The sequence below is a fragment of the Coregonus lavaretus genome, assembly GCF_964263955.1.
Source record: "Coregonus lavaretus genome assembly, chromosome: 40".
NCBI classification, from domain to species: Eukaryota; Metazoa; Chordata; class Actinopteri; order Salmoniformes; family Salmonidae; genus Coregonus; species Coregonus lavaretus.
Genome location: NC_140027.1, coordinates 7,680,220 through 7,705,804, shown reverse-complemented (window position 1 = coordinate 7,705,804; position 25,585 = coordinate 7,680,220). Strand labels below are relative to the sequence as shown.

Genomic DNA, 25,585 nt, shown 5'->3' with positions numbered 1-25,585 from the left:
TCCCACCCTCTCTATCTCTACCACCCCCTCTCTCTCTCTCTCCCACCCTCCCTCTCTTTCCCACCCTCTCTCTCTCTACCACCCTCTCTCTCTCTACCACCCTCTCTCTCTCTCTCTCTCTCTCCCACCCTCTCTCTCCCACCCTCCCTCTCTCTCTCCCACCCTCCCTCTCTCTCTCCCATCCTCTCACTCTCTCTTTCCCACCCTCTCTCTCCCACCCTCTCTCTCTCTACCGCCCCGTCTCTCTCTTTCCTACTCTCTCCCACCCTCTCTCTCTCTCCCACCATCTCTCACTCTCTCCCACCCACCCACCCTCTCTCACCCACCCACCCACCCTCTCTCTCGCTCGCTCTCTCCCACCCTCTCTCTCTCTCCCACCCTCTCTCTCTCTCTCCCACCATCTCTCTCTCCCACCCACCCTCTCTCTCTCTCTCCCACCCACCCACCCACCCACCCTATCTCTCTCTCGACCACCCACCCCCACCCTCTCTCTCGCTCTCTCCCACCCTCTCTCTCTCCCACCCACCCTCTCTCTCTCCCACCCACCCTCTCTCTCTCACCCACCCACCCTCTCGCTCGCTCTCTCCCACCCTCTTTCTCCCACCCACACTCTCACTCACCCTCTCCCACCCTCTCTCGCTCACCCACCCACCCTCTCTCTCTCTCTCCCACCCACCCACCCTCTCTCTCCCACCCACCCTCTCTCTCTCTCCCACCCACCCACCCACCAGCTCTCTCGCTCTCTCCCACCCACCCTCTCTCTCTCCCACCCACCCACCCTCTCTCTCCCACCCACCCACTCTCTCTCGCTCTCTCCCACCCACCCTCTCTCTCACCCACCCACCCACCCACTCTCTCACCCACCCACCCACCCTCTCGCTCACCCACCCACCCTCTCTCTCTCTCTCCCGCCCACCCTTTCTCTCGCTCTCTCTCTCCCACCCCCTCTCTCTCTCCCACCCTCTCTCTCTCACCCACCCTCTCTCTCTCACCCACCCTCTCTCTCTCTCTCTCCCACCCTATCTCTCTCTCGACCACCCACCCACCCTCTCTCTCGCTCTCTCCCACACTCTCTCTCTCCCACCATCTCTCTCTCCCACCCACCCTCTCTCTCTCCCACCCACCCACCCACCCACCCTCTCGCTCGCTCTCTCCCACCCTCTCTCTCTCTCCCACCCACCCTCCCTCTCGCTCGCTCTCTCCCACCCTCTCTCTCTCTCCCACCCTCTCTCTCTCTCCCCCCCTCTCTCTCTCTCTCTCTCCCACCCTCTCTCTCTCACCCACCCTCTCTCTCTCCCACCCACCCTCTCTCTCTCTCCCACCCACCCATCCTCTCTCTCTCTCGACCACCCACCCACCCTCTCTCTCTCCCACCCTCTCTCTCTCTCCCACCCTCTCTCTCTCTCTCTCTCTACCACCAGGTTGTGGGACAGGATGTGAAGGCTTATATTGACTTCAATGGGAATTTCCGTTCTAGTAATTCTATTTTTATGATAGGGGCTAAGGGTTCTTTGGGTCAAAGGTCGTACTCACCCCTTTGCAGATGGACACGGCCTCTTTGGACATTTGCTTGGGGTACGACACGTTGTGCTCCATGATGGACTGGAAGAGCTCGTCCTCGTCCTCACCATCAAATGGGGGCTGGGGAACAACACATTATATAGAACGTTATATGCATGTTGTAAATATGTTGCCAATGTTGTATACATGTTGTAAATAGGTTGAGAATGTTATATACATGTTGTAAATATGTTGAGAATGTTATATACATGTTGTAAATAGGTTGAGAATGTTATATACATGTTGTAAATAGGTTGAGAATGTTATATACATGTTGTAAATAGGTTGAGAATGTTATATACTTGCGAAAATAGGTTGAGAATGTTATATACATGTTGTAAATAGGTTGAGAATGTTATATACATGTTGTAAATATGTTGACAATATCATGTAAATGTTAACAGAATGTGTAGTACATCTGTATATCTTATCAGTAATTCACCTTTATTCAAACAGGTAAATTGATGATAATCTATCTAGTATCTTAATGTCATAGCTATTTTTCAGGGGTCATTGCTAAACAGGGCCCAGTTCGCAACTCAGCAGTCTGCAATGCAGGTGTCAAGTGTATAAAAAGCCAGCTTTAATAGAATTTTAGGAGGACAAAGACAATTAGAAATGTCATGCTAGCTACACAAATAGCCAGAAGAGCTGGCCTCACAGGACTGCTTAAAACAGCTTGGCAGAAAAAGGGAAACATTTGCTTTGAAAAACACAATTTGACAAAGTGTGCTGTGGTGATTGTGTCCGACACTAGCTTGAAAGTTTACATTTTTGTATCGAGGGGATTCCAAGCCTATTTGAAAATAGTATTGTGGGGGAAAATGAAGTCAAAAGGTTGTTGCCAGAGGCATTATCGGTCCAAAACCAGAATAAACATGAACTAACCTTCAACTACCAGGTTAACCCTTCGATGTCCTAAAGTTCCAAACATTGTCATAAAAACACACTTGGAAGTATTTTCTTTGGTGATGAACATTTACACTTGGGTACCAAAGCATCTGCTCAAAGCCATTGGATGTATGTATATTCTACCCTTTCTCAGTCCAGTAATACAACCAAATAAGGGTTGTTATAGTGGCTTGTCGAGAGAGAGACAGAGAGAGAGAGAGAAATAAATACAAATGAAAAAGCAACGAAACGGAAGATAAAAATCAACGAAAGAGGTCTAGACTGTAGAGAGCGCAAGAAACAAGTTCCAGACAAAAATTGCCAGCTGGGAGGCAAATGGACTAGATGGTCCAGCTATTTTCTCCCTCCACCTCTATCATTACTAACCATAATGTGTGCATTGTGACACTTCATAAATGTATTATTTTTCATTTCCACTAGACTAAACCCTTTGGCAAGAGATAGCTGCTTTCTGCTCTCTTTATCTGATATACAGTACACTGCACTGAACACTCTCTTGAGAGGGAAACACACACACACATAAACACACCTCCCTCCCACCCACACACTCCGCCCATCCTGAGGTCATATAAGCCAAATGAACTACTTTCGGCCTTTGAGTGTGTACTGTGAAAGGGTATAAAACCCAAAGTTGCTAACAACATTTCCTGCCCCAGGGACTTCCCTCAGTGGATGGCTGGGCTGCTGCTCATTCATCGCAGTCTGTTTCTGCCCAGTGAACGGGACGGGATGAGGCTCCTGGCCACTGGAGCCCCAAACACACAGGGAGTAAACAAACCCATCACACCTACTGAACACGGCAGCAAGGAGTTAGCCCTGGCTGCATCTCAAATGGTGCCCCATAGGGCTCTGGTCAAAAGTAGTGTACTATATAGGGAATAGGATACCATTTGGGACGCAAACCCAGAGTATCCGTTAGCGTAGCCGCTTAGCCAGTCAACTTATCACTTTTTGAGTGATAAGTGGCTAAATTGGAATGGCAGTGGATGTACAGTAACATGCTATACATGACGTCAGAGCTCTGGCTCTGCACTTCACAGCACTGTATAGGTTTTGACTGACAGCTGTTCTGAACTAGAGCACCGTGCGCGACAAGAAGTTGCCCCCATCCCTCCAGGTAATTGAACTGCGTTTGCAATGTTTTGTTGTGTGAGTGAAATATACCGCTTTGATATCATACAAGCAAGTCAAACATGCTTGAGTTAAAATGTGCACTTCACATTTCCATATCAATTATACTCATGTCATATACAGTGTCAACGTATAATGTTTGATGTACAGTTACAAGATGACATGGCGTCAAACCCTGGGTTATTCTGAACAGAATGAGCCTATGTTTGTCTATTGTGAAGAAAATTCACCGCGTCACACGCACCTGAATGCACTCATGACCGCTTTCTATGCGGACCAAATAGTTGAAGACTCTTCTTTGAGTCATAAAAGTGCATTGAAATTACTTAGGAACTGTGCACACTTTGGAGAGGTGTGTGGCCCCTTGGAGACACCAGTTAGTCCTCTCACTCAAACCCTTGGAATTGTTTTGTTTTATGTTGCACCTACCCCAGACTTTCCAGGGATAGTCTTATCATGTTGCTGAATGTATTCAGAGTATTATCAGATTTCGTTATCAACATATGCATCCAAAAGTACAGTAAACATAAACTGCACATAAACTCAACAGTGTAATGTTTGGATTCAGTCTTGTGTCAGGTGAACTTTTGTGTCCTCACCTTTGGTCTAATAATTTTCCCATAATCTCCAAACTGTTCCCTTTCAATTGCTACCATGGTTATGCATATGCTTTTCATATTTCTTCTGTAAGAAACATTACAATTTAGCCCTATCCATATAGACCAATTCCCACAAGTGTAAAGGGTTAAGGGCACAGAATAACAACCTAGTCTCAGAGCATTTTGTATAATTCTGTACGTAAATCCGATACACTCCATTTCGTATGATATGTTACCAATGACAATTCACAATATACACTACCAGTTAAAGGTTTGGACACACCTACTCATTCAAAGGTTTTTCTTTATTTTTACTATTTTCTACATTGTAGAATAATAGTGAAGACATCAAAACTATGAAATAACACATATGGAATCATGTAGTAACCAAAAAAGTCTTGAAACAAATCAAAATATATTTTATATTTGAGATTCTTCAAATAGCCACCCTTTGCCTTGATGACAGCTTTGCACACTCTTGGCATTCTCTCAACCAGCTTCATGAGGTAGTCACCTGGAATGCATTTCAATTCACAGGTTTATTTGTGGAATTTCTTTCCTTCTTAATGTATTTGAGCCAATCAGTTGTGTTGTGACAAGGTAGGGGGTGGGGTATACAGAAGATAGCCCTATTTGGTAAAAGACCAAGTCCATATTATGTCAAGAACAGCTCAAATAAGCAAAGAGAAACGAGGTGTTATGGTGTGGGGGTGCTTTGCTGGTGACACTGTCCGTGATTTATTTAGAATTCAAGGCACACTTAACCAGCATGGCTACCACAGCATTCTACAGCGATACGCCATCCCATCTGGTTTGGGCTTAGTGGGACTATCATTTGTTTTTCAACAGGACAATGACCCAACACACCTCCAGGCTGTGTAAGGGCTATTTTACCAAGAAGGAGATTGATGGAGTGCAGCATCAGATGACCTGGCCTCCACAATCCCCTGACCTCAACCCAATTGAGATGGTTTGGGATGAGTCGGCCGGCAGAGTGAAGGAAAAGCAGCCAACAAGTGCTCAGCATATGTGGGAACTCCTTCAAGACTGTTGGAAAAGCATTCCAGGTGAAGCTGGTTGAGAGAATGCCAAGAGTGTGCAAAGCTGTCATCAAGGGTGGCTATTTGAAGAATCTCAAATATAAAATATTTTTTGGTTACTACATGATTCCATATGTGTTATTTCATAGTTTTGATGTCTCCACTATTATTCTACAATGTAGAAAATAGTAAAAATAAAGAAAAACCCTTGAATGAGTAGGTGTGTCCAAACTTTTGACTGGTACTGTATTTGAGAGCTGTCCAAAATGGGGCCATGTCCCAGGAGAGGGGGGCAGATGGGTGACGACAGTGTGTGTGTGTGTGTGCTTTCGTAATCATGACACTGGATTACTGTAAAGTCAGTGTGAAGGTGATCCAACCGTGTCTTTATGTAGAAACCTGAAGGATTTGCACGTGTGTCTGTTTGCTTGTGTGTGTGTGTGTGTGTGTGTGTATATTGAGAGGTGGGGGGCACGCTCACCTGTCCTGCCAACATTTCGTAGAGCAGCACTCCGTATGCCCACCAGTCTACTGATAGCCCATATGGCTGATATGCAATAATCTGGAGAGAGAGAGAGAAAGAGAGCGCGAGAGAGCGTGAGAGATAGACAGAGAGAGAGACAGACAGAGAGAGAGAGCGAGAGAGAGCGCGAGAGATAGACAGAGAGAGAGACAGAGAGACAGAGAGAGCGAGCGAGAAAGAGAGAGCGAGAGAGAGAGTGAGAGGAATAGAGAGCGAGAGAGATAGACAGAGAGAGAGACAGAGAGAGAGACAGAGAAAGAGAGTGAGAGGGTGGGAGAGAGAGAGGGAGGGAGGGAGAGAGAGAGGGTGGTAGAGAGAGAGAGAGAGAGAGAGAGAGAGAGACAGAGAAAGAGAGAGAGAGAGAGAGAGAGAGAGAGAGAGAGAGAGAGAGAGAGAGCGAGCGAGAGCGAGAGAGAGAGACAGAGAAAGAGAGAGAGAGAGAGAGAGAGAGAGAGAGAGAGAGAGAGAGGGATGAAGAGTTACATGGGATTAGATAAGACAATGTACATGTTCACACAAGCTGAAACGCTGGCAAAGTATATACATATTACAGACAGAGACAGACACATTTCACACCACACTCTTCATCAGCTACAGTAACACATACGTAAACACACACACACACACTAGTCTTTCACATTGTCGGCACAATATGTCTATCACTGACTTGTGAGCGCCGTGTGAGCCCGAGACACATGCCTTCCACACTCGCCCCACCAGTCAATCTAGCTCTTATTAGCAATTAGCATCCTATTCTAGAGGGAACCTGGTTCATTACTGAGAGAGCAGGTACATCCTGTCAACCAGTTTCACCATCTGCTGTTGTATCACCCTAGCTTATCATTGGATCCATTCTAATGAAGACATAAGACAGCCTAGCTGGAGTGAAGTACTGCTACGTTGTAGGGGGGAAATCCACTGATGCAAAGTAAAGTACTGTTATGACGTCAATGGGGGAATTCACTGATGCAAAATAAATGGAGGGAGACAATGTTATTGTTTTGTGAAGTGGTGGGTGGTATATCTCTACTTGTGCAGTAACAGCTGGGGTAAGTACGCCTACGAGAACCCATACGCATGCATGTGCATATAAAGGGACTTTCATTGAGCATATGGTAGAAGCAGAGAACGACACAACTGAAGCCCCAACAGCGCTAGGGGAGAAGCAGCTACACAAATAGAAGGCTACCGCTAGAGATGAAGCTGAAGAGGTGCCTTGAGTATTTGAAGGAAAACAAGAGTGTCTTACTGTGTCATGTTGGAAAGTGTAGCAAATGGGAACTTGTAATCTGTGTCTTTTCAGAGGACGTGTTCAATAAATGAGTGCATAGACAAATACAACAACACTCCCTCTTTCTCCCCTCCCCTGCTCCAGTGGGGGATACAGACAGATTGGAAGAGAGGACAAGAAAGAAGGGGAAAAGCGAGGGATTGCCAGAGGGAGGGCATCAATAAAAGATAGGCAATTATGTCATGGAGATGAGGTGGGGAAAGAGGTCAGTGCTTTGTTTTTCACGTACAGTAAAAGGAGAGTGTGTCTTTGTGCGTGTGTAAGGAGAGTGTGCCTTTGTGTGTGTGTGTCTTTGTGTGTGTGTGTGTGTCTTTGTGTGTGTGTGTGTGTGTGTGTGTGTGTGTGTGTCTGGAGAGTGTGTCTTTGTGTGCGTGTGTATGTGTCTTTGTGTGTGTGTAAGGAGTGTGTGTCTTTGTGTGTATGTATGTGTGTGTGTGTGTGTGTGATCTTATTTGAAGAGGCACTGCACACCCCTCCGGTACACCCTCACACTCTCTCTCACTTTCTTTCTCAAGAAAAAAAGAGTTTAGTGTGAGAGCCCCCTAAGTCTGATGCTGACCAAGGTTACGGTCTCCCTTCATCACCTGGTTGGTGTGATATGTGAGAGCAGTTCTGCTCCACATTGCCCTGTGACCTTTTCTGTGTAACACCTGACTCACGCCTGCCACTTGGGAGCCCTGAGAAGACCCTCTGGCTCCGCACTGTGCTGTCATGGCACGCAAGCCACACCTTCGGTCTTTAGGGAGCTGGACACACACACACACACACTCATCCATGCACACACATGCATGTACACACACATACACACACACACTCCTACATTGGCTTGCGATCACAAACAAACAAACTCAAATATTCATCCCTCTCTTACACATGTGCACACACAATACATTTTTGCAGACTTTAACATGTTTCCCTAATATTAAATATAATATTGGATCGTTTTCTGTTTGGTTGTCCTGTTTTTTTGGCTTACCAGGCCACACTCAGTCTCAAACTAAACTGAACAGGTTAAAAGCATGTGACAATTTGGAAATATATTCTTAATTTGACTTAATTTTATTAAAATATAATCCAAATGGTTTCCTATGGGGTGTGTCCAATTCCAATCCAATTCAAATGGAGAATTAATTAGAATTAAAGAGCAATTCACAACTTGATTCTGAATTGACCCCAAATCTGGTGTGTCCTGATACTTGTTACATTAGTAGTAGCAGTATTTACATTGTGCTGATAATAAAAAATAACAAAAATGTTAAGCAATACAATCAGTAAACTATTAATAATTGTAATGATTGATGAACTTCAAAATCGGTATATTTATAAACCATCTTTTAAGCTCTTCCTTTGCTACAGGTTTGTTCACATCACCAGTGAGAGGACACTACCACTTCACCATACATATGGAGCCAAGAAAGCATTTCTGTTAATGTATAAGAATGGAGAGATAGTTGTTGGTACGGCAGATCACATAACATCTAGTGATGGTGCAGACAATGGATCTAATGGGGCTGTACTGATGCTTGAGATGGGGGATCAGGTTTATGTGCGCCTTGAAGCCAACTCATGGAATTATCGCAACCTCAGCACCTTCACTGGCATTCTGCTATTTGCCCAGTGTCACCTCAGAACACGTGAATAAGGATAGATTTGAAATAATGTATTGTAGAGGGCATCACTGATCTAAATAACAACGTTGTAAAAACACTTCTGTACTACTTTTTATGCCATTCTACTGTACTTCAATATCTGTAATAAACTCATATGAACACATGTCGATTTGTTTCATGAGTATTCTCTTTCCTAAACTTATGGTGTTTCTGTTGGTCAAGTTTGTGTTTACAGAATAACACAGAATAAATAAAGAATCAACCTTCCTTTACCAGTTTCTATCATGCATTTACACAAACCAAAAGTGACTTAAAGAGTGGTTGTTATCACATTCTTAGTGATAAAAAAATAGTTGATAAAAAATGTAATCGAGTTAATCACAGGATTAATCACAAATTCAGGATAAGCTCAAATTGAGCTGTAATTTAAGTTTTTTTAGACAAACTTTATATTGACTATATATTACCAATAGTGGTCTAATGTTGAGTTGAGTCCATCTACAATGTTTTGTCTATCATATACATTTTGAAATATGAAAGTAGCAATGCACTGTAATGTGTAGAGTCAACATGAATCTCTTTCACAATGTGTCTAATTTCTGCCTTCACAGAAAGAACAAGAGTGGGATTCTCAGCTGGAACAGAAGAGATTGGAATACACATAGGAGCCTTCAACACTGAAACTACTTTGGTCGACGGGAAGGTCATCGCCAACATCGGCAAGGCCTACAACCCCAAGACAGGTCATGTGAAAAACAAACCATTTGAAAACCAGGTATGTTTGAGTATAGACTGTGTGCTGACGCTTGTTACATTCAATTATATCAGTAATAGCAGCTAAAGCATTACAGTATTAAAACTGTACTTATATTAACCAATTATTCAAATGTTTGTTAACCATTAGTAAACTGTTTGTTAAGCATTGTACTGTATATTATTAAAGTTGATTTTATCCTCAACGTTAATTCATTCATGAATATTGATAAGTATTTATTAAGCTCCTCCTATGCCACAGGTATCTTCACAGCACCAGTGAAACTAATCTACCACATCACCTTCTATAGTCAATCAAACAGACAGGGATGGATTCCTTTTAATGTATAAAAACTACAGATCAATTGCTTTTGATGTTGTAGACAATGGATCTAACGGGGTTGTATTGATGCTTGAGGTGGGAGACAAAGTTTCCATGCACATTGAAACTTACTCATGGGTCTGGACAGATAGTTATCGCAACCTCAATACCTTCAATGGCATTCTGCTATTTACCCAGTAACAGTGGAAAAAAGGTGTACCCAAACGCACTTCAGCCCAGCTTGAACAAAAAAGGGAATCAGGTGCTTGACTGAGTGACTTGAAAATCCCAAAAACATTCCTTACCCCAGGACACTTCAACTGGTGACATTTCTTTATTTTCCTGGACAGTCACCAATTGAAGTATCCTGAGGTAAGGAATAGTTTTTTTGGGGTTACCCAGTAACACATCTCAGAATACAAGTGAATAAAGATATATTTGAAATCATGGAAAATGTCTGACACTGTAAATGCACCTCTGTACGTTCTACTCTTCTTTATTTCAGTAACTGGAATAAACCATTTTGAACACCTGTTGATTTGTTTCATGAATATATTTACAACACCTGTCATGTCATATAGATAAACACAAAGAAACACACTAATCTACCAACGTACTGCAGAAGGCAACCCCAATGGGTACATTTTTCTATATAAAAATGGAGAGAGTGTTGCTGGTACTTTAACAGCTGTACTGATGCTTGAGGTAGGAGACCAGCTCTACATGCGCCTCGGTACCAACTCATGGATCTACGATAATGACAATGGCTACAACTTCAGTACCTTCAATGGCATTCTGCTATTTACCAAGTAACACCTCAGAACTCATGTGAAAAAAGACAGATTTGAAATAATGGAACATGTATTCTAGAGGGCATCACCGATTTGAATGACTGCGACAATGTAAACGGACCTCTGTACTTTCTGTTCCATTCTACTGTATTTCAATATCTGAAATAAACTCATATGAATACGTTTTTTCTTTCATGAATATTCTGTTTAGTACAGCCGTTGTGTTTGTGTTTTCAGAATGACACGCATAATAACCCTGCCTCTGGCAGCTTCCTTCCTGCATTTACACAAACCAACAGTGACTCGTTATGCTGTTTTACACATGATTCCTTGTTATTATCACATGTAGCCTATTCATAGGTGTATGTTCTTAGTCATATTCTTGGGTGTACTGTAGAGTGCACTTTAGAGGTCTGGCAAAACATTTGCTGTTGCTCATAGCTTAATGTCCTTCTTCAATGTATTTATCATGGGTTACAGAATTGGCAAAAACCCCTGACCTGAATGAGAAGGTTATCTTGAAAGAATGATTTACAGGAGCTCACACACTCCTAAAATGTATACACCAGACCTGGGTTCACAGACTTAAACAAACATTTTCAAATATTTTGAGTGTTTGCTTGAGTCCGCTTGGAGTGCAATTTGGGGACTTTTTCTATTAGTTTATTAAGCAAGGCAAGCTCAACCAGGCACAGATGAAGTATTTGAAACCCAAACACATGACTCATAGGGTATTGCGAAGGGAGACAATCGTTTTGCAATACATTTACCCAAACTGAAATAGTGCTAAAAGAAGCAGGTCACTTCAATCCATAACCGCTGACGTTTCTTAAGCACTTGAACACGATTGAAAGGTAGCCACGTTGAATTGGAACAAAGTCATCCTGGGAACTTTCCTTACGTGCACAAAAGGATATGTGCTTATAAAACCACCAACTAGAGATCAGAAATCACAGGAGAACAAACGACTCAAGAGTCCAGATTAAGAATGAAGACCACTATAGTTCTGCAGATGACATTGTTGTGCTACTGCCTGTCTGGGGGACAGGGTCAGTCAGACAGTGACATAGCTACAGAGGATGGGAATCTGAAACTGAAAGATGAGGTTGCAGCCTCAACACAGTCTCAGCCAACCTGCCAGCCTGACATCTACACTGTGTTGAGAGAGATGGAGGCCAGACTGAAAGCCAGTGAGAACCAGGTGGAGGAGCTGAAGAGAAAATGTGAAGGTAATATTATTGGCAAATACTATGGATAGAGAATATATTTGGGTAACACTTTACTGAAAGAATCCAAGTATAATGCGGCTATAATGCATTGGAAAACTTGTCATGCATAGATAAACATGGCATAAAGGTTCAACTACTAGAGAATGTCTACACTATTATAATAGTGTATTATTATTATTATTTATACTAGCTTTGACCGTATATTCAGATTTACTCAAAACAGTCACCAATAAAAGCATAAAAATAGTGCAGAAGTGCAGATTTAGGAAAAAACGTATGACCCTCAGATCACACGGTCAGGAACAACTTCATGTGAAGTGAACTGTCAAATAGATTGTCATAGAGTGTGTACTCTCATATCATGCACAGACAGACCAATGGTGGCCTTCTCTGCAGCACTGGGAATCAAGGCAGGGAACATAGGACCTTTCAACACTGAAACTACCCTGGTCTACAAAAAGGTCTTCACAAACGTTGGCAACCACTACAAACCCACTACAGGTAATGTGATGCACAAACCCATAATATAGTTGAATATACTGTAAATGTTTTATGTAGACGTGATATCTAAAAGCTCCTCATTTGCCCAAGGTATCTTCGCAGCACCAGTGAGAGGACTCTACCACTTCACCTTCTATTGCCATGCATTTGGAGCCAACCCTGGGTACATTTTCCTGTATAAGAACGGGGAACGTATTGCTGCCACTGCAGACCACGCAACATCTGGTGACCGTGCAGATAATGGATCTAATGGGGCTGTACTGATGCTTGAGGTAGGAGACCAGCTCTACATGCGCCTCGGTACCAACTCATGGATCTACGATGATGACAATGGCTACAACTTCAGTACCTTCAATGGCATTCTGCTATTTACTCAGTAGCTAACTCTTAGATATTTACTCACTCAAATACATATGTGCTCTATGATGTAAAGGTCAATTGATGTGAATTATGGCAATGCTAGGCTACTGTAAAAAGGTTGCTACTACTCTATACTTTATGTTCCATTCTGTTTGCAATTAAAACTGAAATAGACTCAAATTCAAAACCTGTTGAGTATCATGATATATTTTATGTAAACATTTAAAATACTTGTAAAGAGTGGCCATTTTGTCCATCTTCCAGACCTGGGCGCAAACTAACAACCTTTTAAGGAAGGTGACATCTCCGCATAATGGCTACCAGCGCTTCCCTAGTCTGTTAGCTCACGTTTGCTACACAAGCATAACACAAAGAATCACCTTACCTCAACCAACACACACACACACACACACACACACACACACACACACACACACGTCTCAGAGCTTTGGCAGGTTCTCCAAGGATCGCGGTTCAACCACGGTTGGAAATGTAAACCCAACCGTGTCCATTGATGACTGAATATATGAGCGTGCTGACAAGATCACAGATCAACAAAGAATGTGATATCCTCACAGCATCATCCTATCATGGCGAGAGAGACACAGAATAATGAGGTAATGCTGACAGAGAGGTATTTAGATTTGTTTCAGGCCATACTGCAGCGAGCACCAATGTGACACCGCTGTCCTTGCCTGTCGCAATGCCACCGGGCATTTACAGTTTTGGAAATGGTGACCTTCAACTCCATGCACAGCACTGTGTGGCGGAGTGTGTGTAGGGTTTTCTGTGAGAATGCTTGTTTGAGTTAAGTGTGTGTGTGTGTCGGTCTCTGTCTGTCTGTCTGTCTGTCTGTCTGTCTGTCTGTCTGTCTGTCTGTCTGTCTGTCTGTCTGTCTGTCTGTCTGTCTGTCTGAGACTGACTGTGTGTGTTTGTGTGAATGCAGTCTGTATCTGTGTATATGAGAGATTGCAAGTGTGTGTGTGTGTGTCCCAGTCAGTCTCTTCTCTGGTTTGGCATCATAATGAATGTGATAGGGACACTCTGATGAAATGTCGCTCCACTTTCTCATGTTGTTTTCTTTCATTTCCCACACTCCATAAAGGCCTGTGGCCAGATCACTCAATGTAACGTACTGTGTGTGAGTGTGTGTGTTTGTTTTCATGTATGCGGACAGTATGTGTACTTTTTCTGCGTGGGTTGGTATGTGTGTGTGTGGTGTGTGGTGTGTGTGTGTGTGTGTGTGTGTGTGTATTTGTACATCAGGCAAATGTAAATTTGTGCTAGAGGCGTCACTACAGACCCTGGTTCGATTCTAGGCTGTATCACAATCCGGCCGTGATTGGGTTCCTATAGGGCGGCGCACAATTGGCCCAGCGCCGTCCGGTTTTGGCCGGGGTAGGCCGTCATTGTAAATAAGAATTTGTTCTTAAATGACTTGCCTAGTTAAATAAACAAATTATTTTAATAATAATTGTGTGTGTGCGTGCGGTTTTGTACATCCGTGCTGCAGTGGATGTCTCCCATCAGGCCTAATGCTACATGACAGTTCTGGATCGCTCACAGCTACTCAAGGCTTCCACCACTACTACCGCTCCTAATATAGCCTCCTGCACATAGGAACTAATGAGCGCCGTGCTAGGGAGACAAGATGATAACTGCTAAACACTACACAACCTCAGCCTGATCTCAGAAACAACATTACAGCAGGTGAAAGTGATGTTGGCTCACTCAGTGTTACTGGATTCATTTAAGCGACGTATTTCACTATGAACATACTGTACATTAAGCCATTAGTCTGTTGCTAGGTTTTGAAGCGAATGTATTTTACTAGTTAGGCTACTGTAGCTACTGAATGTCTGGGTTGATGGTGTTCATTCAAACACTGTCACACTGTTGAATGGATAGGCAGTAGGGCTTTCAGTAGAATAGCAGATTCATCACATGATTTACCCATAAGTTACTGTATATCAGGGACCCTGCTGCTGGAGAACTACTGGCTATGCAGGCTTTTAACCTGGCTCCATCCTTGCTGTTTATAATACTTTGTGTTAGAATGGAATTTAGTTATCAGTTCATTTATCAAACTGAATCTTACAAGATAATAAATACTTTTTTGCACTTTTAAAGTATATTGAGTTACCCCCAAGTTGACCCTCATCAACTTGTCTCTAATGGTTAGGGTTAGTTTATTGGCAAGATAAGCTGATCCTAGATCTGTAGGGCAATTGCTACCCAGTGCACGCCAGAGCAGTTGAAGGGTCTCCATCTTGGCTAATGTTAGCTGTTATCGCTAAAGGCTTTGGGGAGCGAGGCAAAATGGGAGGTCAGGCTGAGTTTACTGCACATTGACAAAGTACAAAAATGTACTTTGCCAGTTTCTCTTTCTCTCCTCTCTCTTTCCTCTCACGACTTCTTCCTCTGTCAACACAGAGGACTGAACACAGGAACTAATTGCTCTGATCTGAAAAATCTGTCACTGCAACCACTAATTGCACAAAACCTAAAAATAGGAAGTGAAGTTGTTGAAGCCAAAACAAGGAGCCAGAGGACAATCCAAAGATAGCTCTAAAGCAGCTTCTATTTTGAGGGTTGTGCAACTTTTTGGGGCGTGTAGCAAAATGAGTACTTACAGTTGGGTACAGTATTAGATAGTAGCTAAATTCAGTTGACAATACAAAATCTGCCCATAAGGGTGTATCTGATATTATGCTATTTTGATAACCATAATGGCCAAAGCAGACAATAAGTTGTAGCGTAATTCAGCAAAGGTTGTTGACAGCTTAAGTTGCTGACAAAGCCAGCGTGAGTTGTTGCATTCCCTAACAACTAAGACATCATGCTCGCTTTCCCAGTCTCTCTACCTCGCTCCACCTCGCTCTACCTCGCTCTACCTCGCTCCACCTCGCTCTACCTCGCTCCACCTCGCTCCACCTCGCTCTACCTCGCTCCACCTCGCTCTACCTCGCTCCACCTCGCTCTACCTCGCGCCACCTCTACCTCGCTCCACCTCGCTCTACCTCGCTCCACCTCGCTCCACCTCGCTCCACCTCTACCTCGCTCCACCTCCACCTCGCTCCACCTCCACCTCGCTCCACCTCGCTCCACCTCCACCTCGCTCCACCTCCACCTCGCTCCACCTCCACCTCGCTCCACCTCCACCTCGCTCCACCTCTACCTCGCTCCACCTCTACCTCGCTCCACCTCTACCTCGCTCTACCTCGCTCCACCTCGCTCTACCTCGCTCTACCTCGCTCTACCTCGCTCTACCTCGCTCCACCTCGCTCCACCTCGCTCCACCTCGCTCCACCTCTACCTCGCTCTACCCCGCTCCACCTCTACCTCGCTCTACCTCGCTCTACCCCGCTCCACCTCGGTCCACCTCTACCTCGCTCCACCTCTACCTCGCTCTACCTCGCTCTACCCCGCTCCACCTCGGTCCACCTCTACCTCGCTCCACCTCTACCTCGCTCTACCTCGCTCCACCTCGCTCCACCTCGCTCCACCTCTACCTCGCTCTACATCGCTCCACCTCGCTCCACCTCTACCTCGCTCTACCTTGCTCCACCTCTACCTCGCTCTACCTCTACTTCGCTCCACCTCTACCTCGCTCTACCTCTACCTCCCTATTTCTCCTCCCCTCCATCTCTCCCTCCCCCTCTCTATCTCACAGGCTTGTTACTCTGGTAACGCAGTCTGTAAATTCACATTAGCATACAGTGACCAACGTGTTCCTCTCAGATTGATAGAGGCTGCATCCCAAATGACACCCTATTCCCTTTATAGTACACCGCTTTTGACCAAGGCCCACAGGGCTATATAGGAAACAGGGTGCCATTTGGGACGCACACAGAGCCTTCCCATGGCTGCCTATGTAGGTCAGGGTAAGAGGTAAACAGGGGAAAGAGAGAGAGTAGAGCAATGCAGTGTGTGTGTGTGTGTGTGTGTGTGTGTGTGTGTGTGTGTGTGTGTGTGTGTGTGTGTGTTTGCGACGTAATGCGGTGGTGACAGGCGAAAGAGAGAGAGGTGCCCGGGGACCGCCTGAGCAGTTTTTCATATGGGTCCTGACAACTAAGAGACACACACATGTACAGTACATGGAAGAGTACTCCCACACAGACAGGCAAAGAGACACACACTGGTGCGTTTAGATACATGAACCCACGCACACAGACACTCTAACACTAAAGTGCATGAACACACGCACAGACAAACGCAGAGGATGAATAAAACATACATATAGGGGAAGCAAAACTTGTCCTATTACGAGGTTGAGGTCAATTTCACTTCAATTAAGAAATCAGACTTGAAGAAATGAAGAAATCAGACTGCAATTCAAACTGTGCTTTTGGGTAAATGTCCATTTCCAACCCTTCATTGGAGCTAATAAAATGGTATTGACATCTACTCAAGTCTCTCAAAGTCAAAAAGAGAGAGTGTGTGTGTGGAGTTATGAGGGCCTGACTGGAACCCCTGCTGGGAGAGCTGGACGGGGCATTAGCCGAGGGGTTCACCACCACCCCAACCACCCTCTGTGTGTGTGTACCCCACCACCGTCACAGCTTGTCCACCCAGCCCCGGAAACCATGAAACCAAACCTCTTAGAGGACGTTTTAGAGGAAATCAATATGATGTCCCTCACTGGGCAGTGCTTGACTGGGTTGGTTACATCTAGGGCAGATTCTCACCCAAAACGCTCTCTTTCTAACTCAAAGTGTTCAGTAGAAGCACTGTAGTCTTTCTAAATCAAAATGTTTAGTAGACACTGTAGTCCTTCTAACTCAAAATGTTCAGTAGACACTAGTCTTTCTAACCAAAAGAGTTCAGTTGAGACTGTAGTCTTTCTAACTCAAGAAGTTCAGTTGAGACTGTAGTCTTTCTAACTCAAAATGTTCAGTAGAGACAGACGTTTGTCTAACTCAAAATGTTCAGTAGAGGCACTGTAGTGGATGTGCTGATACAAATCAATAGAAAACAAGACGCTAGGATGCTATAGGATGGACCTAAATGGTGGGTAAATGCACGTAAAGGGTGTTTCCACACCTTTTTATGTGGTTTAAATAGCGCTTACATGAGTATTATACTAAAATAGCATTGTTAAAGTTAGTGTTTATGTTACTCTCTACGGCCGGAGTTCAGTGTTTCTTCCCTGAATAGGATGCTGAGGCAGGTTGCTTTTCCAACAGGACATAGCCTACATAGACAATCAATTATATGTAGACCTTAGCTTCTCTGTGATAAGCTTGAACCAACCCAAGGGCACAAGGATGTTTGTCAGTCAGGTGGAGTTGTGTGTGTGTGTGTGTGTGTGTGTGTGTGTGTGTGTGTGTGTGTGTGTGTGTGTGTGTGTGTGTGTGTGTCCTGAGCTGTCGACTCGGATGTGGATCGCCCCGGAGACGGGGGCGCAGGCCAGACAATGACAAAAATGACCACCCTCCCCCTCCCCACACACTACCCCTGTTCCTACCTCTGGGGCGATGTAGTCGGGCGTCCCACAGAAGGTGCGAGTGGTCACTCCCTCGTATATGTTCTCTTTACACATGCCAAAGTCAGCGATCTTAATGTGGCCCTCCGAGTCCAGCATCACGTTGTCAAGCTTCAGATCCCTGCAGGAGACACCCGCATCATGTGACAAGGTCCAAATGAAGACTACCATTTTGGGGCATTTTCTACACCACTCTGTTTACTTCCTTACATTTAAATGATTAAATGGATTAATTAATGGTTTGACAAACTAAACTCAGCAAAAAAAGAAACGTCCCCTTTTCAGGACCCTGTCTTTCAAAGATAATTAATAAAAATCCAAATAACTTCACAGATCTTCATTGTAAAGGGTTTAAACACTGTTTCCCATGCTTGTTCAATTAACTATAAACAATTAATGAACATGCACCTGTGGAATGGTCATTAAGACACTAACAGCTTACAGATGGTAGGCAATTAAGGTCACAGTTATGAAAACGTAGGAAACTAAAAGAGGCCTTTCTAAAAGAAAGATGCCCAGGGATCCTGCTCATCTGCGTGAATGTGCCTTAGGCATGCTGCAAGGAGGCATGAGGACTGCAGATGTGGCCAGGGCAATAAATTGCAATGTCCGTACTGTGAGACGCCTAAGACAGCGCTACAGGGAGACAGGATGGACAGCTGATCATCCTCGCAGTGGCAGACCACGTGTAATAACACCTGCACAGGATCGGTTCATCTGAACATCACACCTGCGGGACAGGTACAGGATGGCAACAACAACTGCCCGAGTTACACCAGGAACGCACAATCCCTCCATCAGTGCTCAGACTGTCCGCAATAGGCTGAGATAGGCTGGACTGAGGGCTTGTAGGCCTGTTGTAAGGCAGGTCCTCACCAGACATCACTGGCAACAACGTCGCCTATGGGCACAAACCCACCGTCGCTGGACCAGACAGGACTGGCAAAAAGTGCTCTTCACTGACGAGTCGCGGTTTTGTCTCACCAGGAGTGATGGTCGGATTCGCGTTTATCGTCGAAGGAATGAACGTTACACCGAGGCCTGTACTCTGGAGCGGGATCGATTTGGAGGAGGAGGGTCCGTCATGGTCTGGGGCGGAGTCTCACAGCATCATCAGACTGAGCTTGTTGTCATTGCAGGCAATCTCAACGCTGTGCGTAACAGGGAAGACATCCTCCTCCCTCATGTGGTACCCTTCCTGCAGGCTCATCCTGACATGACCCTCCAGCATGACAATGCCACCAGCCATACTGCTCGTTCTGTGCGTGATTTCCTGCAAGACAGGAATGTCAGTGTTCTGCCATAGCCAGCAAAGAGCCCGGATCTCAATCCCATTGAGCACGTCTGGGACCTGTTGGATCGGAGGGTGAGGGCTAGGGCCATTCCCCCCAGAAATGTCTGGGAACTTGCAGGTGCCTTGGTGGAAAAGTGGGGTAACATCTCACAGCAAGAACTGGCAAATCTGGTGCAGTCCATGAGGAGGAGATGCAATGCAGTACTTAACGTATCTGGTGGCCACACCAGATACTGACTGTTACTTTTGAATTTGACCCCCCCTTTGTTCAGGGAAACATTATTCCATTTCTGTTAGTCACATGACTGTGGAACTTGTTCAGTTTATGTCTCAGTTGTTGAATCTTGTTATGTTCATACAAATATTTACACATGTTAAGTTTGCTGATAATAAACGCAGTTGACAGTGAGAGGACGTTTCTTTTTTTGCTGAGTTTATGTACAGTGATCCTAGAATGGGATAAAGTGCCTCTGAGTTGGTATACACTGGAAGAAGACCCACCTGTAAATCACTCCTTTCTTGTGCAGGAAGAACAGGCCAACAGCGATCTCTGCTGCATAGAACCTGCAATGACATGCTCCATGTTAGACAACCCTGAAGCCATTCATTTCAACAGGAAGGACTGTAAAGGTGCTTCAGCTATAGACTGGACACATTCTGATAGAAATATGAATTCTTATACCTAGGCTGTCGTTTCTCTTTCTCCACTGTACTTAGCAGTGCCCAGTCTAGTTCCCCCTCGCTCTTCCAAGCCCTCTATTTATTTCTCTTTCACACTCTTTTATTTCCCCTATTTAAAAGGTGAAAGCGAGGGAAAAGGGTAACTTACACTGCCTGTGGCTCTTTGAACTTGCCCGCTTGTTGGATGTGGTACATGAGGTCTCCTCCATTCACATACTCCATGACAAAGTACAGCCGGTCCTGGGCAGAGAGGGAGACAGAGATGGGGGTGTTTATATCATTTAACATTGTTTTTCATATTTCTTGGGGTTGGCATCTGTTCTACCGTCATTTACTGTGTCATGAAAAACAGAGAGGCTTTCTTCATTATACTGTAGGACCCAGTGGTGAGGCTGTTGTGTAGTATTGAGTCACATATATGGGGATATGGTAGGAGGGTTAAGTACTATAAAAACAACATGAGAGGAAAAGGTATACCCCTCAGACATATTTCCTATGTATGACTCCATTATGTCTAGTCAAACTGAAGTAAATCCCTCAGATAGCCTCTTCACCGGTCTGTCCTGCACTAGTCACAGGGAGACATTTTCGTAGTGCAAAAACCTACCATACACCTCATTATAAACAGGGTGGTTCGAGCTCTGAATACTGATTGTCTGAAAGCTGTGCTATATCAGACTGTGTACCACGGGTATGACAAGGAATGACTATTTACTGCTCTAATTACGTTGGTAACCAGTTTATAATAGCAATAAGGCACCTTGGGGGTTTGTGGTATATGGCCAATATACCACGGCTAAGGGCTGTATCCAGGCACTCTGTATTGCGTCGTGCTTTAGAACAGCCCTTAGCCGTGGTTTATTGGCCATATACCACACCTCCTCGGGCCTTATCGCTTAATTATAATCTGGAAGTGTGATTTAATTTGAAACTTTTCTTCAACATTGTGCGTTCTGAAGAGGCGACTATTCATGTATTCCTCAGCTTACTAAGCCCTAGTTAAATAATCAGCTCCTTATAACGCACATTGTTGAAGAATAGTTTTAAATGAAATCACGCTGCGAGATTATAATAAGGCTTACGGTATTTTATGCACTTTTCTCATCATAAGCTTTACATACCCTGTCAGACAATTACCCTCAAAGTGATCGAGGCATCTTATTGTGAAGAGGATTTGAACTCACTTAAAATGCATAGAATTTTCTATTTCCACTTTGGAGATGTGTGTATGTGTGTGTGTGTGTGTGTACGTGTGTGTGTGTGTGCATGTGTGTGTGTTGGTCACCGCCTGCCCTTTGTCGTCTCTGCCTGAGAGAGATTGAGGGATTAAAGATTAAGGAGGAATGAGAAAGTGCTGAGAAAGCTGACAGATTAAAACAAAGAAAAACTTAATTGAACTGTGTGTGTGTGTGTGTGGGTATATACGTGTGTGGTGTGTATGTGTGTGTGTAACATTGAGGAGCTTGATGAGTAAGATAAAAAATAATATGTATATAGTGTGTGTGTGTGTGTTTGCAAATGTATGTGTGAGTGAGTGTGTGTGTGTGTGTGTGTGTGTGTGTGTGTGTGTGTGTGTGTGTGTGTGTGTGTGTATGTATGTGTGTGGCTTGCACAGACACATGCAATGGCACAAACCCTACCCCACCACAATAACCACACTTATGAGAGTTGGGAGCAACGTCATCATCAACATCAATGGACAGCAAAAAGCAAGTAATTGTGTGTTTGTGCATGCGCGCGTGCCCATATGCCCATGTGTGTGTACGTGTGTGTGTTTATCCCCTTGTGCATGTGTGTGTCCGTAGTCTCCATACCACGGTCTGGAAGCAGGAGTGGAGTGAAGTGAGGAAGGGTGGTTTGTCCTGCTGGGCCAGGACTCTCTTCTCTATCATGGTACACTCCACATCATCATCCTGGATCACCACGTCCTTCTTCAGGATCTTGATAGCGTACAGATCATCTGTGGGCTTCATCTCTGCCAGCATCACCTAGCACACAGGAACACGAGGTCAAAGGTTAGACTGAAGGCTTCTAATAGGGTGGCTTAATGCGGATAGTAATGTTATTAACTCAACTGTTATGTTGTTACTGTATGATTATTACTCAACTGACGAATGGATATACTAATTTATTCATGCTGTGTTACATTGAGGTACGGACGGTCTAAACCAAAACATTGCATTGTACTCATTCATTGTATGGCTCTGTTTTGTGTAAATTATGGATGATGTGACCAAGTCCTAGATTTTGCTCACGTACACCAACATAGACTTGGATTTTACTCCATTTCAGATTTGTCCGATAGATAATATCCCGTGGTACACAGGACATTCAACATGACAAGTTGGATAGCTGATTTTAGAAGCCAATTAGATGAACTACCGACAAATCATAGTGAGGCTGTTTCCCAGACACAGATTAAACCTAGTCCTGGACTGAAAAGCAAGATCAATGGAGAATCTCCAATGAAAGTGCTTTTCTGTCCAGGACTAGGTTTAATCTGTGTCTGGGAAACTACCCCTTTACCTCCTTAATAATACAAGTAAAATCCTGGCTCACCTTGCCGAAGCTGCCTTTCCCCAGCACGGCCAGGAAGTTGAAGTCGGTGAGTTTGACAGAGTCCAGGTTGTTAGAAGGCAGATTAGACCTGCTGTCATCTGATGGAGAGATCACCTTCTTAGTACCAGGGCCCAGCTTGGCTTTCTGTGTGTGGTGAGAAGAGGGGAACGGCGTGAGACACACACACACACACACACACACACACACACACACACACACACACACACACACACACACACACACAGCTGTGCAGCCTTATATAATACAATTCAACATTAAAAATGATTCAAATAATTCACTTTGGAGCAGACGGAATACAGATAGACACAGAGGGTATAAAAAAGTAAATATGGAACTACAGTACACCTGTTAAATATTCCTGACCTTGTCATTATGGTAACTTATTATGGTAACCTTAGGTCAAAATGTTCAAATTCATCTAAACACGTTTGAATTAATCACTGGCAAAACCCTCAGTGATAATGCATTGTCATTGGTCAATGTGCCATTCAATCAAGTATCAATCGCACTACATACTCTTCAAAGCTTCAAAACTCGTCAAGTCATGCTTGGTTTATAATCAGAGAAAGATGTGCAGAGTAGCCAGCTGGTAAACTCTCTTGCCCTCGAACACACACATGCACTACACACACCCATTCTCACACACTCTTGCGACCTCCATTTCTCAGAGGCATATTCCATCTGTTTTCCAGGCAGCGGGAACATGACAGTGTCACAACGGCCTGGGTGACATCCTCATTCTTCACCCTTACTCACAGGTGTCAAATCTCTCCTTCGCACGCACACACACACACACACACACACACACAGCTCAAGAGCCTGGGCCAAATCGAGCAGCTGGCACAATCATGCTAAACCCGGTCCACACTACAGCTCATCTCGTCTGTCTAGTACACTGGACAGGCTGGCAGCCACGCGCATTACAAACTACACATAACAATGAAGCAGCCCATTTGTGTAGAATATACGACAATCCAAATAAGCGGAACCAAAGACAGTTGATCCCATTGGAATCCGTTCCAATAAATTGACACTTCACATGTGTGAGGTTCTCTGTGTCAATATATTGCTGTTTCCCCTTGGCTAGATGAAGTGTAATAGACTTTAGGCTTTAGTTTGGTTAATGGCGTCTATATACAAGTCCAGATCATTCCTAGCCCCTATTCACTTGATGTAGATCTGACAGGATTTGATAGGTATAAGCAAAAGGTTACAGCTCCACCTTACCCTCTGATAGGCTAGATGAAGACTTCGCTATATTGCTTACACCTTTCCACTCCTGTCATATTTAGACAAGTGTCTATGCTACAGGGGCTAGGGGAAATAGCTAGTAAGGTATAGGCAGCACACTATTGGGCGATGCAGACCACGGCACACCTATAAGCGAAGCCAACAAGAGGGAGAGACTCGCAAAAACCGGCCTTATTTCCTCTCGGACGCACCTGAACTTTGGCTTTGTTGGCTTTGTCCTTTGTCTGGCCCTGCAACCACAGCAGGGGAGAGATAAATAAATGACGTCTGACAGCTGAGACACAGCCGTACTTTCAGAGGCACTACCATACAGACACGCTTTATCTCAGGAGCCCAGTCGCTCATACTGGGTTTACAATGAAGTGCTAGTGGTAACTGGTGTGGACTCAACTTGAGGGAAACTCAAACCATGGCTTTCTTATTGCGTTTCTTTCTCTCACTAACAAAAGACAAAACAAATGCATTCAGAATCATTTTGAGCTGATAGAGTTTGTCTAGAGTGGCATTTCCTTTAGGACAAATTCCTTAACAAAAAATGACCACAAACTGACACTATGAAATTGAGGGTCTAAAACCATAAATCATGCTTTTCATGATAACTTTATAATGATAAATACATTGTGCTGTATTCGATTCACTGCACCTACATGCAACGCATTTTAAAACCTGGCTTGATACTGCCCTCTTGTGGATAAGCAATAAACAACGTGATATAAATAAAATCCTCAAATCAAAGTTTATTAGTCACTTTTTAGTCACAGTTTAGCAGATGTATTAGCGGGTGCAACGGAATGCTTGTGTTTATAAAGATATAGTAAAAGTCACATTATGGCCCTATAAAGTCCAAACTGAACAAATGGAGACGTGCCTAACTAACTGTTCTGTCTATCTTTCTATTGACCTCTCATTGCTATAGGCACACAGCTTAACTTCCCCCCCTGTCCTGCTCTAGTATAGACCAAGCATCCAAAAACAACCTATAGGCCACAAAGCAGGAAGAAGAAATATCACCAGATAGTGATGAGAGACAAAGAAAAAGAGACAAAAAGTTTGATGATGACAGACAGACAGACACACGGACAGACATCATACAATGCACACAGACAGACATGGACGGGAAACATTTACTAACAATCTCCTTCCACCCAGTTACAGCCCAATTCCCACCCCCATATCCCCATCCCCTTTCCCTATGCCCAGTCCATCCAGGTTAGGTGTATGTGACTGCAGTATCCATGGACACCCCCTACACAGTTAAGGAGGGAGGAATAAGAGGCGGAGGGAGAGGTCCGGTGTGGCCAGGGTTGTGGGTTCGACTCTCACGGGGGACCAGTATGAAAAAAGTATGAAAATGTATGCACTCACTACTGTAAGTCACTCTGGATACGCGCGTCTGCTAAATGACAAAAAAATGACAATAAAATAAGAATAAAGACGAGGTGGAGGACCGGTAGACGAGAAAAAAAGATAGAGGTGGAAGGGAGGGAGAGAAGAGGAGGAGAAGAACAGAGTGTGTATGTGGGGGATGGGTTGGCTGCAATGTCCCTGTAATGAACAGGCACTGAAACATGTATCTGTCTTCTGTCCTTGGGGTCTACAGAGGTTATTGGATGATATAATGAGGAAGTAGATCCGCAACCAATAAGGCAGCCCTGTAGAACATTTGTATACT

At 44.3% G+C, this 25,585-nt stretch overlaps 2 protein-coding genes and 1 long non-coding RNA gene across 5 annotated transcripts in view; 2 read left to right on the top strand and 1 right to left on the bottom strand.

Annotated features, from left to right (window-relative positions):
* The window catches only part of LOC311113461 (protein kinase C alpha type-like), a 193,323-nt gene that overhangs the window by 17,840 nt on the left and 149,898 nt on the right, over window positions 1-25,585 (bottom strand). The window contains 7 exon segments of the mRNA XM_084156682.1: window positions 1,534-1,641; window positions 5,724-5,804; window positions 18,090-18,228; window positions 19,903-19,965; window positions 20,231-20,322; window positions 21,897-22,070; window positions 22,642-22,785. Of these exon segments, the coding sequence (XP_084012808.1) occupies window positions 1,534-1,641; window positions 5,724-5,804; window positions 18,090-18,228; window positions 19,903-19,965; window positions 20,231-20,322; window positions 21,897-22,070; window positions 22,642-22,785 (801 nt within the window).
* Window positions 3,138-10,573, top strand: LOC311113470. Its single transcript, XR_014611008.1, has 3 exons — window positions 3,138-3,589; window positions 9,278-9,441; window positions 9,682-10,573. It is a non-coding gene; the product is annotated as an uncharacterized lncRNA (long non-coding RNA).
* LOC311113467 (complement C1q tumor necrosis factor-related protein 3-like) lies at window positions 11,316-12,813 on the top strand. 3 transcript variants are annotated; one of them, XM_084156690.1, is made up of 3 exons: window positions 11,316-11,761; window positions 12,131-12,262; window positions 12,365-12,813. In XM_084156690.1, exons 1-3 carry the CDS (start codon window positions 11,521-11,523, stop codon window positions 12,640-12,642), a joined length of 651 nt encoding a protein of 216 aa, XP_084012816.1. In that variant the 5' UTR covers window positions 11,316-11,520; the 3' UTR covers window positions 12,643-12,813. The 3 variants fall into 3 exon arrangements, with proteins under 3 accessions (XP_084012816.1, XP_084012817.1, XP_084012815.1); XM_084156691.1 differs by having other exon boundaries at window positions 11,317-11,761; window positions 12,158-12,262; window positions 12,353-12,813; XM_084156689.1 differs by having other exon boundaries at window positions 11,321-11,761; window positions 12,353-12,813.